At 38.4% G+C, this 13737-nt stretch overlaps 2 protein-coding genes across 3 annotated transcripts; both read right to left on the bottom strand.

Annotated features, from left to right (window-relative positions):
* Positions 1-582: 582 nt before the first annotated feature.
* On the bottom strand, positions 583-4474 carry ccna2 (cyclin A2). Its single transcript, XM_079390205.1, has 9 exons — positions 4198-4474; positions 3841-4080; positions 2477-2708; positions 2275-2381; positions 1838-2061; positions 1540-1744; positions 1324-1437; positions 1044-1177; positions 583-971 (listed from the first exon to the last, which is right to left on the bottom strand). The coding sequence occupies exons 2-9, from the start codon at positions 4048-4050 to the stop codon at positions 920-922; spliced, it is 1278 nt and encodes a 425-aa protein (XP_079246331.1). The 5' UTR covers positions 4051-4080; positions 4198-4474; the 3' UTR covers positions 583-919.
* Positions 4475-4984: 510 nt separating this feature from the next.
* bbs7 (Bardet-Biedl syndrome 7) lies at positions 4985-13071 on the bottom strand. Of its 2 annotated transcripts, none has more exons than XM_079390053.1 (19): positions 12376-13071; positions 12110-12175; positions 11548-11610; positions 11032-11207; positions 10708-10894; positions 10471-10543; positions 10261-10377; positions 10053-10183; positions 9856-9940; positions 9669-9771; positions 9358-9550; positions 8497-8571; positions 8337-8402; positions 8095-8234; positions 7849-8013; positions 7635-7744; positions 7265-7368; positions 7058-7181; positions 4985-5350 (listed from the first exon to the last, which is right to left on the bottom strand). In XM_079390053.1, the coding sequence occupies exons 1-19, from the start codon at positions 12409-12411 to the stop codon at positions 5217-5219; spliced, it is 2148 nt and encodes a 715-aa protein (XP_079246179.1). In that variant the 5' UTR covers positions 12412-13071; the 3' UTR covers positions 4985-5216. The 2 variants fall into 2 exon arrangements, with proteins under 2 accessions (XP_079246179.1, XP_079246180.1); XM_079390054.1 differs by having other exon boundaries at positions 11032-11185; positions 12376-12898.
* Between the last annotated feature and the right edge of the window lie 666 nt (positions 13072-13737).

Below are 13737 nucleotides of genomic sequence, written 5' to 3'. Positions count from 1 at the left end.
CCATTGTAATTATGTAGTATCTAAAAGCAACAACACTTAAGGACTTATGGTCATGGTGTATTCAAATCATAACATTTTTGCATTCCCATTTGTGCCAATAGCACAAGATTTTTTGCATTAGTAACTTTACAAAAGAAATAGATGGAAACGTGTAAAATTTCAAATTTAGTTATGCCCCAAGCAGTGCTTAACTTCAATAATTGCCAGGATAAGTAACCATTTTATAATGTACCGTTTAAACAAATCAAGTTTTTTTTTTTTGCTATTGCACCCAAGAACGCCCTTTAACCATGACAAGACAGCCTTTTACAAAATTTGTATAGTACTCATCTAATACCCAATTTAACACGTTTAAAATCCAGTAAGCATTTAAATGACTGGAGGATAACTTGCCTGTTTCACGCTAAAAGCAGTAGACCCAAGAAGCAATCATCAAGCACCTTGTTTCAGTAAATGAAGCAAGAGCAAATAAATTTGAAGTGTCTATCACAGAACATTACGCAGATGTTAAGAATTAGTTTATCCCTTGCCCTCCCACCTCAACCAAACATGATTAATAGAAACAAGACAAAAAAACAAAAAGTACATTAAAGGCCAGCAGCACTTTTATTAAGATGTGAAAGGGAGGGTCACTTCAAAAAAAAAAAAAAAAAAAAAAAGATAAAGTGCAATGCTGGGAGTCTTTCATAAAAAATAAAAAAAACATTAAAACAATGCTTGATTACCTAATGTACAAATATCTGGTTGTATCAAGCCTCAAAAAAAAAAAAAAAAAAAAAAATTTACACATATCACCAAGATCTCGCCATTCCCCTGAAATTGAGGCTATGGCTTCAGTTATTGGAAATAAAGCATCAAAAATAGTGCGCACAATTCCCACAGAGGTATGGAACCAATGAACACAATGTTGATAAGCTGGTTAGTTCAGCATCAGCTTCACTGGAGGCTCAACGAGAGAGACTTCATGGTACCTGGAGGGCGCGAGAGGAAAGCATTAGCCATTGCCAACACAGCCATTGAATGTGTAGAGCAAGCAAACTTACTTTGAACCCTTGTATTTCTCCCTAACAGCCTGCTGTGCGTGCTGAGCAGCACCGAGGTAGGTCTGATGTAGATCCTGAACGCACGGCATAAGATCCTCCAAAGTGTAGCCAGTCACCTCAACGAGTGCCTTCGACTGCAAGAGACCAAGTTATGAGGAAAAACCATGACCCACATGCACATTAACCAATCAGCAGGTAGCCAAGGGCTTTTCTACCTAGCATAATGTTTACACAATGGCCAACATCCTAGTTTTTTCCCAAGGTGATTGTGCAGACTTACCCATGATCCACCTGCAATTGTGTGATTGGCTAAAATGAAAGCTGCAGCAGCAGTTTGAGATGGGAGGTACTTCAGGAAGGGGTCACAATCCATCAAGCTCAGCTCACCAAGAAACTAAATGGGGAGAAAAAAAAAAAAAAAAAAAGTCAACAGTTTCATGCGATAACAGGGAAACACCACACAATGCAACTACTGAACTGCAGGAAACAGTCTCACCATTGATAAGCTTTCCACTTTGCTGCTCACAGGTTGGTGCAAGAAATACTGGGTGAGGAACTGATTGATTGTTGGAGCAGCAAGATCAAACGAGAGAACTGTTAGCACCAGATGCTCCATCCTCAACACTTGTTTTTTTGTGTAGGTGTCATCAGTGATGTAAACAAATTCTGCCACCTCTGGGGGGTAGATCTCCTCAAACTTCCTACAGTCAAACAGAGACGTGAGCATGGAGTACGGCAAGGGGGGTGGTTGGGTTGTTGTGCAGTCTGAGGCTTTAAAAGCAAAAGATACTTACGAAGCCAAAAGCATAGCAGCTGTGCCAACCAGCTGTAGTTTTCCTCTCAGGACAGACATGGAAGACAAAAAGCGATCGATGTAGTTCACAGCCAGGTATAGGGTCTCATTCTGGAGCTTGTACTCTTCTCCCACCTCCACTAACCAGTCCACCAGAATGGCACGCATGCTGTTTGTGATGTCAGGCTGTTTCTTCATGTAACCTGCTTTTGGTTTTGACTTTACCTGCACGGAGAGAGAAAAAAAATAAATAAAGGAAACAAGGTAAACACTGAGCCAAGCAGTAGAGAACATGCGTCATTAAAAGGGGAGCTTAAAGGGTTACTCCACCCCAAATTTAGAATTTTGGGGGGTTCAGTGATTAATGACAAGTTTCATTTTGAGGTGGAGTAACTCTTTAAAATTGATACGCAACACATTGAACTTCCATATTCTCACCTCCATTTCCCGCAAGTGTGTGTGTATTTCTGTTGCATAGTCTGAGACTTCATTGACACTTGTGGGCCTTTCCTCACCATCAACTATTGACATTTCCATAGGAGAATCTATGTATTGAGAATTGTACATGTTATGTTTCAGGTTTCTGTAAAGAGCAACAAGACAGGATGGGCATTGCATTTCATTTAAAGTTGTTTCTTACCAAAACTGGCCTCCATTGGCAGATCGATAGTGGCGAGGGGCTGCCTTAGGCGGGTCACAGTGGGATTTAGTGTGAGAGGGGAGCAATCCATGGTTGCAGACAGTTTCTTAGAGCATGCACCATCAGGCTCATCCACATGGATCTGAAAAGCAGGTGGCCTTGTGGAGGGCTTCTCTCCAAAGCTTTTGCCATGTTCTTCAGATTTGCATGCAATTATTTGGGGCCCAGAGACCTGAAAACAGAAAACTGGATTAGAGTGCTGGTAAAAACAGTCCTATACACTATATGGGTGATTATAGGCCCTTTTTTGCAGTCGCTTCATTTGGCAGCAGATCAATTTCAATAGGTCAGAAATATTGGTTATGTTTTTCCTGAAATTGTGACATTTTCAGCTCATGAAGTCATAGGCAAAGTATCAACACCGAATGTGCACACAAATGTGGAATATAATTAGGATGTTTGAGTGTCAGTTTGACACGGTTTTATTAGTTTCTCAACTATACTCTAAGGGTAGTTACATTTACGCTTTCATCAAATGCCTAGATCTTAAGAAACTTACTGCATTAAAAGACCAAGTTCAGTTCATGCAGGTTAATTTCACCGTTGTGTCACGAGAACTGTTTAAACTCGAGGAAAGCACACAAGTATTCTTTAACATGTTTGTCTGAATGTTTTAAAGAGTTGAAAGTTTAAAATTCAAAATGTTAATTTATTTTTGGTGCTAGTAGCATATTAAAGCCCAAATCCTTTTTTTTTTAAATGGCATGGCGAATTAAACGTGTTGAATCAAACTGGTGTCAACATTTTACAAAAAAAAAGAAAAAAAGCCTGTTGCATATTCATGCCTGAAATGTAATAAAGCCAAATATGAATTCACATGTGGAAACAAGAACGACAGCCTCAGTCACAAACATCTGTTGTGGTACACAGAATGCGTGTAAATCAAACACATCTGGAGAAGTAGGGACCACAACAGTGAATCTAATTTTGGTGACCTACCCCTTTAACAAACCAGGCAACCCGGTTTACCATGGTAGCAGTGAATGGGTTTGTAAAATGGCGGTCTGTACATTGCGAGGGAATGAGCAGCGGGCATTTAACGTTGCATTTTATTTTAACCTGTGGCGCCATAAATGCAGTTTGAGTCAAAAGGGAACGAGATTTAAAAACAATGGATGCGAGCACTTTAACTGGGTCAACTTAGCAACGTCCAGTTCATTGAATCAATATTATGAAATCAGCACTTGTTAAAAGCAAAACACACTGATTATTGAACTAAATACTTATACATGCTACACATAAGCTGATGAAATCGGTCTATAACAAAAGCACACTTCAGGGTCATGTGCCATGCGTGCTCTGACCTGTTTAGCGCCGCGCAGGACGGGCTGTCGGCGCTGATTGTTCTCCAGGGCGCCCAGCACAGTCCGGTTGCCTGGTTTAGGGTTGACATTTTCCCGATTTTCAGCTCTGTTCTTTGCGGCGCGTAGTCGTGAAAGCATGTTTTCTTGATTGTGAATATCTGCTCCCGACTCTTGAGCCGCACTTCCTTGTGTTTGACCGACAGACGACATCCTTACAGCAGCAGATCAACTCAAGTCGCCCTGCAAGACGGATCGATGGTTGAAAGCATTTAAACACCAGCTTTTGGAGTCGTTTAAGACGTTTGATCAAACAACACACACGTGAATAACGAATAAAGCATGGATAAGCAGACTAACCAGGGAAACTGGAAGAAGTGAGCTGTTGAAATCCGGACAAAAACACACTATAAACAGTTGCCAGCGGCGTTTTACAAAACCCAGATTCGAAAATAAATCATGCAACAGTCCTATTCTACAGAAACCGCGCCATGCCGGTGCGCAAAACCCCTCAACACGCCACGGAGAGCTCACAAAAGATGCTTGTATGAAGTCAGACGGCGCCTTGTTGCCTTTTTTTTGTGTGCAGCTGCTTGGTTTGATATTGTGGCTGTCTCAGTTCAAGTAGCCCGCGACTATTGAAACGGGCCAATCAGAATAAAACAGACCCAAACGTCATTGACTATACGGAAGCTTGAGAAGTACAAATGCGATTCTGCTTTTATTAACCGAGCCGTTGAGAGTTACTTTCATTGGCTCAAAGGAATTTTCAAACAGTTTGAGCACAATGTACAATTTAAGTTCATGCTGGCACGTTTATACATTATATGCAAACTCAATAGTTACAAGTATATAAATATACAGGGGTAAATCTTACATTTGGTGAACTGTTCTGCCCAGGCAGTATTAAAGAAAAATACTGAAAATAAACCAACAAAAATAATTTTGAATATTAATAATTTCTACGTATTTATGTGCACTATTTCTACTATTTGAGCAAGTAATAACTATCATAGCAAATAATTTCTCATACTACTGACATAAAAACCACACCATTTGAGTTTTTTTTAATTAAATAAAAATAAAAAAGTCTCAAAATATGTTTAATTGAATATATGTCCTGACTGAAAGACAAACAAAACAGACAGACTTTTTCATGAAAATGTTTATTTCTGTAGAAATGCAACTAGACAATGGATGAGAGATCTAAAAAATATATAAAACAACTGCAGTCACAAATGCTTTTTGTTTATTACACTGAACATTTTAATTTGAATCTTTAATGGTACAAACAGCTCCTATAGAATACCAAATGTTTATTGCCCAAAAAAAAAAATCACAAAATACATTCCTAAAAAGAGCTTTAATTTTACATTCCATTAAGCTTCACTGAAAAATTCCATCAATGAATCAAGTTCATAGTTGTTCAAAATTGCAAGTAGCTGTGAAACTTTAGTTTTGACATTTTGTCCTTTAAATTTGAACTTGTCGATGAACAGATCAGTGATCATACCTGCAAGAAAACAAAATGGTTTGTTTACTCATAATTCTTTTGTAAAGACTTCATATGGATACACAGTGGGGAAATAAGCATTCAACACTGGAACACATTTTTTATTAAACATTTCCAGTGCAGCAATTCACATAAAATTTTGACCAGATGTTGGTATTAACTCAAGAAATATGTTGAATATTACAATCCATAAAAAAAGTTGTGTGTAATAAAGTGAAATGACACAGGAAAAACATATTGAACACACTAACTGAGATTATACTTAATACTTGGTGGAAAAAGCCTTTGTTTGCAATAACAGCTTCATGCTTCTTGTATGAACAAACTAATCGTTCACAGTGCGCAGGTGGGATTTTGGTCCATTCTTCAAATCTTCAATGTTCCGCAGGGCCCTCTTGTGAATCTTGATCTTCCATAGATTGTCTATTGGGTTTAAGTCTGGTGATTGACTGGGCCATTCCAACAACTTTATTTTCTTCTTCTGGAACCAATTCCGAGTCTCCTTTGCAGTACGTTTTGGATCATTGTCCTGCTGGAATGTCCATCCATGTCTCATCCTCATCATCCTGGCGGATGGTAACAGATTCACCTCAAGAATTTCCCGGTACATGGCTCCAGTCATCTTTCCTTCAATAACATGGATTCTGCCAGTACCATGAGAAGAAAAACAGCCCCATACCATGATGCTTCCACCTCCAAACTTCACTTTTGGTATGGTATTTTTAGGGTCATACGCAGAGGCATTTCTCCTCCAAACATGGCGTGTGGTATCATTGCCAAAAAGTTCAATTTTCGTCTTGTCTGACCAGACTACATTCTCCCAGTAATTCACAGGGTTGTCCAAATGTTTTGTAGCAAACATCAAACGAGCTTCAACATGCCTTTTCTTCAAAAATGGAGCCTTCTGAGGTGAGCGTGCATGGAGGCCGTGGTGGTGGAGTGCATTGCCTATAGTTTTCTCTGTGACAACTGTACCTGCTGCTTCCAAGTCTCTCTGTAGCTCTTTCCGAGTGGTCCTTGACTCTTGGATTACTCTTCTGATTAACCTTCTGACTCCCTGATCAGAAATCTTTCGAGTAGCTCCTTTGCGTGGCAGGTTGATGGTGGAGTTTTTTTCTTTACATTTGCGTATAATAGACCCAATGGTGCTTACAGGAACATTTAGGAGTTGTGAAATCCGTCTGTAACCACTAACATTTTTATGCAGCACAACAATCTTGTTGCGAAGGTCTTGGGACAGCTCTTTGCCTCTACCCATCATGAGATGTTTGTATACTTGCATTCAGAGGTGGGTAAGGCTTTTTCTAACTGATTAACCTGCAATAACCTGGCTGATTCTAATTTGCACAAATAGGAGGTTGAACTAATTAGTAAAATCAGCTGCTTTGTCTTGCCTTGGTGTACTGCTTTTTCTTTCTGTGTTCAATACTTTTTTCTTCTCTTAGTTCACTTCATTAAATATAACTTTTTTATGGATTGTAATATTCAATATTTTTTCTCTGTGTAGATTTCTTGAGTTAATACCAACATCTGTCGAATTGCTGCACTGGAAATGTGTTTAATAAAAAATCTGTTCAAGTGTTGAATACTTATTTCCCCCACTGTACATATATAATATAGAAATCTGCAATACATGTAAATAATTTAACAAAATATGAAAAATATATTGTAAAACACCATCTCCTTTGCTCCTCTGGATTCACTCACCATACAATCTTTCTAAGTGAGCTGGTTGTTTCTTATATTCTTCTAAGAGCAGGGTAGATTCATCCAGTATACTGCGATACTCTGGAATCAGAAAATCTGCATTCCCCTCATGCACCTGCAGCTCCTGTATGCAATACATAAATACACACACTCAGCAGGCCTGTTTTTTTTAGTAGGGTTTTTAAAAAAAAATTTTTTATGTTTTACCTTTAAAGCATCAATAAGCTGAACTTTTCGGGCCAAAATCAACTGATACTCTAGCTTGGGATGAATCATTCGAAGAGTATGGCTCACAGAGTCCTCATTCACCTCTGAAACCAACATAACAATCAACACAACAAACACATATTAATCATACTTGATGCCTGAAGAATTGAGATCACTGTAATCTGGTATTAACATCCATCTCAGGTGATCCAATCACAAGTGGTCAGCCAAGACAGATTGCCAGTTACAGCTAGTATCCTTATGCAACCCAAATGCATCTCCATTGACCACTTGTGATTGGATTAACCAAGCGAATAATCTCATTTACTAGACCACATACATCAGTTAAAAGATCACTTTGCGAACTTACCATAGGATATATTCAGATTGATTTTTCGCTTAGTGGCCTCTTTGGACAAAACATCCTTTAGTATGGATATGGTAGAAATGTTGTCTGATTTGAAGTTTGCCTCACCTTTACTAGAACACATTAAAAAAAATGATAAAGATTGATTACAACGCTTCCTCTAATAATGCAATCAACTAGAAGTGGTTTATTTGGATACTGAACAGTTAGGCCTCACCAATAGGTGGCTTCTAGCTGTGTGCCCAAGAAAGTGTTCTGAAAGTAGAATGTGATGCTGTCTCCTGCCGGGGTTTTCTCTGGGACCTCAGGCAGACAGAACACAACCCAGGAATGGATCTCTGCAAAACTGAACTGTCCTGTCAGTCTCAACGTGTTCATGGGCCTAGTCATGAAGAGAGAATGTTTAGCTGGCAGAACAAATGCATGGTAAGAATTCATAAGCACTGCATGTCTCTAAGCTCACCGCTCCTGATCGATTGCGTGTGTCCTTTGGTGGAGGGAAAGTGGTTTGATCTGGTATTGTCGAACCTGGCAGGTTTTGGGCTGAAGCCTTGGAGTCACGTAAGCCTGAAGGGTGCCATACTGACCCTCTATAGACCTGACCTTAGAGCAAATTCAGGACAACTGCTCAAATATTGCCTACCTTGCAATTTAAAGAAAATTCAAATGTATGTTATTACACTGAAAAAAAATCCAGACACAAACCTTCAGTTCAAGCCTAGTGGTATTTGCTTGGCACCTGTAGGTGGCGAGGAGGAAGTTCCCATTTGACTGTGGGGTTAGATGAACAAACAAAGACAGTTTTGCAAACACATGTGATGTGGTCATTAAGTAAGCTTAATGATGTGGCACACAGGTGCATTACCTCTGAATCACATTCACTGAAGCTGACCACTGCTGAGTTCTTATCGACATCCAGCAGGTCAATGGGAACATCACTCTGTCAGAGACAAAATCAATATGTAAGCAAATGTAAGGAAATTTCAGTCTTACAATGCTGAAATTACATGTAAAAATGATTCTGAATTAGCGAAGATCAGAAGAACTTTGATTACAAAACATCTTTAATTCAAATTGATAGTTTCAGTTCTGAATGCTGATTGGTCAATACAACATTCCAGACATATTAAAAGGACCCATTAAATAATGTTGTTACTGTTACCATGCAATCAAGTATTTCTTCTAGTAAACTAATCAAGCACACCTTTAAGTAAATTGTAACATAAACTAACACTCGAAAGATTTTGTTGAAAGAAATCAATACTTTTATTCAGGATGGATGCATTAATCTAATCAAAAGCAAGTCAAAACTGTTTTTACATTGTTACAAATTTGGGGGAAAAATGCAGTTCTTTTGAATAATTAAAGAATCCTCAAAAAATTGTGTCAGTTTCCATAAAAATATTAAGGAGAACAGCTGTTTTCAAGGTTGGTATATTAATACTTATTGAGCACAAAATCAGCATATTAGAATGATTTCTGAAGGATCACGTGACACTGAAGCCTGAAATAATGGCTGCTGAAAATTCACCTTTGCCAACAGAAAACAGTGATTTTAAAATTGTAGTAATATTTCACAATACTTTTGCCTTTACTGTATTTTTTATCAAACAAATGCAGGCTTGGTGAGCCAAAGAGAAAATGCTAAAAAAATCTTACCAACCCCCAACTTTTGAACAGTAGTTTATATAAATAAAAGCAAGGTGAATTTTTGTATTTCACCCACCTGTAGGAGCAAGTTGTCAATGGCAGTCTGCACTTCTAGTGTGAGGCTGTAGCTGGCATCATCCTGGCACAATGTGAATTTGTCATTGATGCTAAAGACTGGCACAGCGGACACAGCCGTGCTGGACTGAGAGCTCTGCTGGTATTTTTCTCTCCCCTGCAACACTTTCACCTGCAACTGCTCTAGCTCTGCCCTGTACAAACACATGCACGACCAAACTAGGCATGTCAGAAGGTGTTTCTAAATCTAGGCCAGTTTCGTAAACAGATCTTTGCTGTTTTAGATTCATTGTTCAGCCGGATGTGTAGTACCTGAGTGCAGCCACCTTCCCCTGGGTCTCCCGGCTCATCTTGATCTCATCCCCTGGGCCTGCTACCATCTGCTGAGGCTCTGTGGTGAGACCTGACACCCATCCTGGAAACCAGACAGGTGAATGATAAACTGTACACTGACATCAACCACACAGTAAAATTCTTTTATCTAACAGTCACAGCTAACCTGTGTAAGTTGTTGTAAGAACTTCATCATACATTTCCTTTCCAATGCAGCCACCCTGGATCGATGTGACACTCTCAGACAAAACCTTGTAAAGACAATTATCACAAGCGTAGTGTAGCAGAATGTAATTTGAGTCAAGGTTTTACTTAATGGATACATGTTACATGTATCACTTATCATTTATATGTGACACTCACATTCTCAAAACGCAGTGTTGGCTCATTTGAACTGTCCAACCCGTAGACCTCCACAGTCCCATCATCCCTTCCCACCAGGATGTCCTTCACACCATCACCAACAATGTCAAAGGTATCAATACAAAGCACACCTTGAAAAGACCAATACAAGCAATTAGCATGGCTTGTATTTTTTATATGTAATAGCTTCTCACAATCTAATTCCTACCTCCTTTTTTCTTCTCATTATCCAGTTCCCAACTAGTAATAGGTCCAGATTTAGCAATCTGCACAAGACCTATTTTCCCATCAGCTGTTCCATAAAGAATTTCCTCACCACCCTTTCCTGAAAAGCAAGATTTCATGCATTATCAAATGATCAGACTCAACCATTACGTGTTTTCACACTAAAATGAATTAACAGATTTTTAGCACATACCACCATCTCTGTTGAGAAGTTCCAGAACAGTTGGAGGTCCAGGAACTTCTACATCAAACTGAAGGTCGGAGCCCTGATGGAGCATAAAGTATAGGATGACTGTGGACTTGAGCATCAAGTATTGGATATGGCCACCAAGTAATAGATATAATGAGTACCAGTGATTGCTAAAGTATAATTATGTAACAAGGGACAGATAAAGGGAGGCCAACATGACTGAAGGTTGTGTTAGACTACCTGCAATACTCGAAGTACTCTGTCCTGGCAAGCCAGGATGGGCACAATGCGGCCCACAGTCTCCACAGGTAAACACAGGACGTCATTGATCTTGTCTCCTGACAGGTAGTAGTCCTGATCCTTGCAGTCACAGTAATGGTTATAAATGTAACTGGCACACACAAACAGATCCGCCCCTGAAACATGCCTGTGGGAAAACAAGGCACAAACAGAAGTGAAGCATCCAAAAATTACAATCTATTACATGCATTATCAAATGTGCTAGTCATTAATATGGAAATACACAAAGTTGAAAGAGTCTGAATAACAAGAAGCAGATCTCACATGGCATTTATGCTCTCTGTTAGGTTGGCTTCAAATGTAAGAAACTGTTTGCCCTTTTTAGTATATCCCCTCACTTCAGAGCCCAAGCTCACAAAGAACTTTTCCTGTGGGGTTCCCAAAGCCCCTCCAAGCTCAAGTCTGGAGATCTTCTGTCCTGGGAGCGATTTGAACACAGGCTGACAAAAAAGACATACATTTATTCTCCCAATGAGAACAATTTTTTTTTGTTGGTTTTTTTGGTACTCAAGAAATATTTCTTATAATTATCAATGTTGAAAACAGTTGTGCTGCTTAAAATTTTCGTGGATAATGAGATTTTTTTTTTCCTCAAGATTTTTTTGATTTATAGAGGGTTCAAAAGAACAGCATTTATTATTTGAAACAGAAATATTTTATAACATCGTAAATGTCTTTATTGTCACTTTTAATCAATTTGATGCATCCTTGCTCAATTAAAGTGTTAATTTCTTTCAACATCTTACTGACCCAAACTTTTGAATGCTAGCTGATACATACCACAGCCTCCCCTTTTTTCATTCCAAAACAAGTCACAACACCATCATGATCTGCAACAGCCACCTGAAATGAGAAAATGCCATCAGGTTGCTTATAGACAAATGCTTCTTCCCTGTTTAATTTAGTGGGAGAAATGTCAAGCACATGCTCAAATAAATAGGACATGTCACATGCTCTTTCGTGAGTGGGATCTAATCTCTAAGCACCCTTGTTTTACAAAGTAAGCCCCTAAAATAGTCTACAGCAGAAACGCCATTAAGCCCTTGAAACTATGGAAAGTTTATAAGACTATACATTTCTGTTACAGACATTAATACCTGATTTCATAGACTTCATAGTAAGTTTTAAGATTGACTTTCCTGTTAAAAGAATATTCCATGTTCAGTGGAATTACTTTTCATTTAATGTAGTTTTTTGCATAACTGTCAGCACTGTGAGGAATGAGTAATGTTATTCGTGTTATATGATGTATGGTAGTAATTGTTTTCTGTAAACAGATGGTCTTGATAATCTTGATTCACGCTAAACCTGGAATATTCTTTTAAAATGGTTAAAGATATACCTTTTGAGTTGTTTTTCGCCCCACAGTTGGGAGAAGTTTCATGGTTTTTTGAGATGTCACTCCAACCTGAGAAAACAAAGATGACATGGCCATTAGTAAATTTCTTTCTGATAATTAATAATATTTAAGATTCCTAAATGTCTCAGCCACAGGCCTTACAAGTGTGCTATTTATCTATCTATCTGCATTTTAAATAACCAAGAGCCCATTTGCCACTGTAAATCACAGCAATTGTACAAATACATACAGAGATGTTGAGAGCTTACCTGGAGATAATCAACGTGGTTTAAATTCAATTCCATCTCGTTTGTTTGTCCTTTTGAATTGTCACAGGTTAAGTTAACTTGAACCGTTTTCTATTTAGCGTTGATATTTTAAGATGCTCCAGTTACAGTTCTCTGTTATTCATTCCCCAAGACAGTACTTTGAAAAATAAATATATTTTTCGAGCTTTTCTGATGGACATATAACACAGCGGTCCTGGCTAGTCCTCACAGCCGAATGGATTATCCTGCGGATTAGTTGGTTAGTGGCTGATTCTGCTGCAGATGAAGTGGCTAACGTTAGCTCTGTCAGTTGGTCCGCTTTACAAGACGATTCACGTCATGTTAACATGTAGGTTAATAAAAACTATACCGCCTTTTCATAGACATTTATCCAAACGATATGCTTCCCTTCGCGGACAAAAATAATACGCCGGCTAAGTACAGCAGCAGCAAACGCCTTTTTGTTTGCAGCTAACACGTTTCCTCAACAGCGCCATGTTTGTCAGCCACCCAAACCATCTCTGGTTACCATGGCAACAGCTAACGTAATAAGATTCGTTCAAAAGACTGAAAATACTGTATTTAAAAAATCTATCTATCTATCTATCTATCTATCTATCTATCTATCTATCTATCTATCTATCTATCTATCTATCTATCTATCTATCTATCTATCTATCTATCTATAAAGCATCTGAACTGCATCCCCATTGAATATTTAAATTGTATTACATAATGAAAACCTGAGTTATTTAGGTTTAGGTTATTTAGGTAATAGTTATTTAATTAATTAATTAGGCTATTCCAGCTCAGGTATTTAGTTCTAATTTTTATTTTGTCCATCTTTTTATTGAAGCATATGCCAACAACAACTTTGAGTAAGAGCTCTGCTGAAAAGACATTCCTTTTCTTAATAATACCTTTTATTTATTAAAAAAAATAATACATTTTTGTCTGGTTTTAGGTGTAGCTGGTATCCCAGACTGGTCAAGCCAGGTTGGTGTTCAGCTGAAAGTGTCCAAAACCCATTGAAAACCTGCAAACAGACCAAAGGCATGGCTTAAGAAACCATATTGATCCTTTGTTGATGTTTTTCAAACATATAAACATTGATTTTCATTATTAGATTACATATTTAATGGCCATTTTAGGTTTTATTTTGTGGGGACATTTTGGTCACACACACAGGAGTTGATGAAGGGGTGTGGATGTGACTCAACAACAGTAGGAGGGGGCGCAGTTGCAGAGAGGACTTCAAGCATCGTTCTCATTTTGCACAACACCAAAGAAACACAGCATGCTTCCTTTTGGATTATAAAGATTTAATGACAGAAGGACATGAAGAGCACCTGTCATGGATAA

Source organism: Barbus barbus, assembly GCF_936440315.1.
Source record: "Barbus barbus genome assembly, chromosome: 33".
In the NCBI taxonomy this organism is placed as follows: Eukaryota; Metazoa; Chordata; class Actinopteri; order Cypriniformes; family Cyprinidae; genus Barbus; species Barbus barbus.
Note: the sequence above shows the minus strand (reverse complement) of the source record. Positions and strands in the feature narration are given on the sequence as shown.

Excerpts from the sequence above, each read along its gene's own strand:
- bbs7 (XM_079390053.1), bottom strand. The coding sequence starts at position 12,411 with ATGGAATTGAATTTAAACCACGTTGATTATCTCCAG. Across the intron at positions 8,014-8,094 it reads CACGCAATCGATCAGGAGCG|GCCCATGAACACGTTGAGAC; the intron begins GTGAGCTTAGAG and ends CTTCATGACTAG. Across the intron at positions 7,745-7,848 it reads CAGCTAGAAGCCACCTATTG|TAAAGGTGAGGCAAACTTCA; the intron begins GTGAGGCCTAAC and ends AATGTGTTCTAG.
- ccna2 (XM_079390205.1), bottom strand. The coding sequence starts at position 4,050 with ATGTCGTCTGTCGGTCAAACACAAGGAAGTGCGGCTCAAGAGTCGGGA. Across the intron at positions 2,382-2,476 it reads GCCAATGGAGGCCAGTTTTG|ATTCTCCTATGGAAATGTCA; the intron begins GTAAGAAACAAC and ends CTCAATACATAG. Across the intron at positions 2,062-2,274 it reads CACACTTGCGGGAAATGGAG|GTAAAGTCAAAACCAAAAGC; the intron begins GTGAGAATATGG and ends CTCTCCGTGCAG.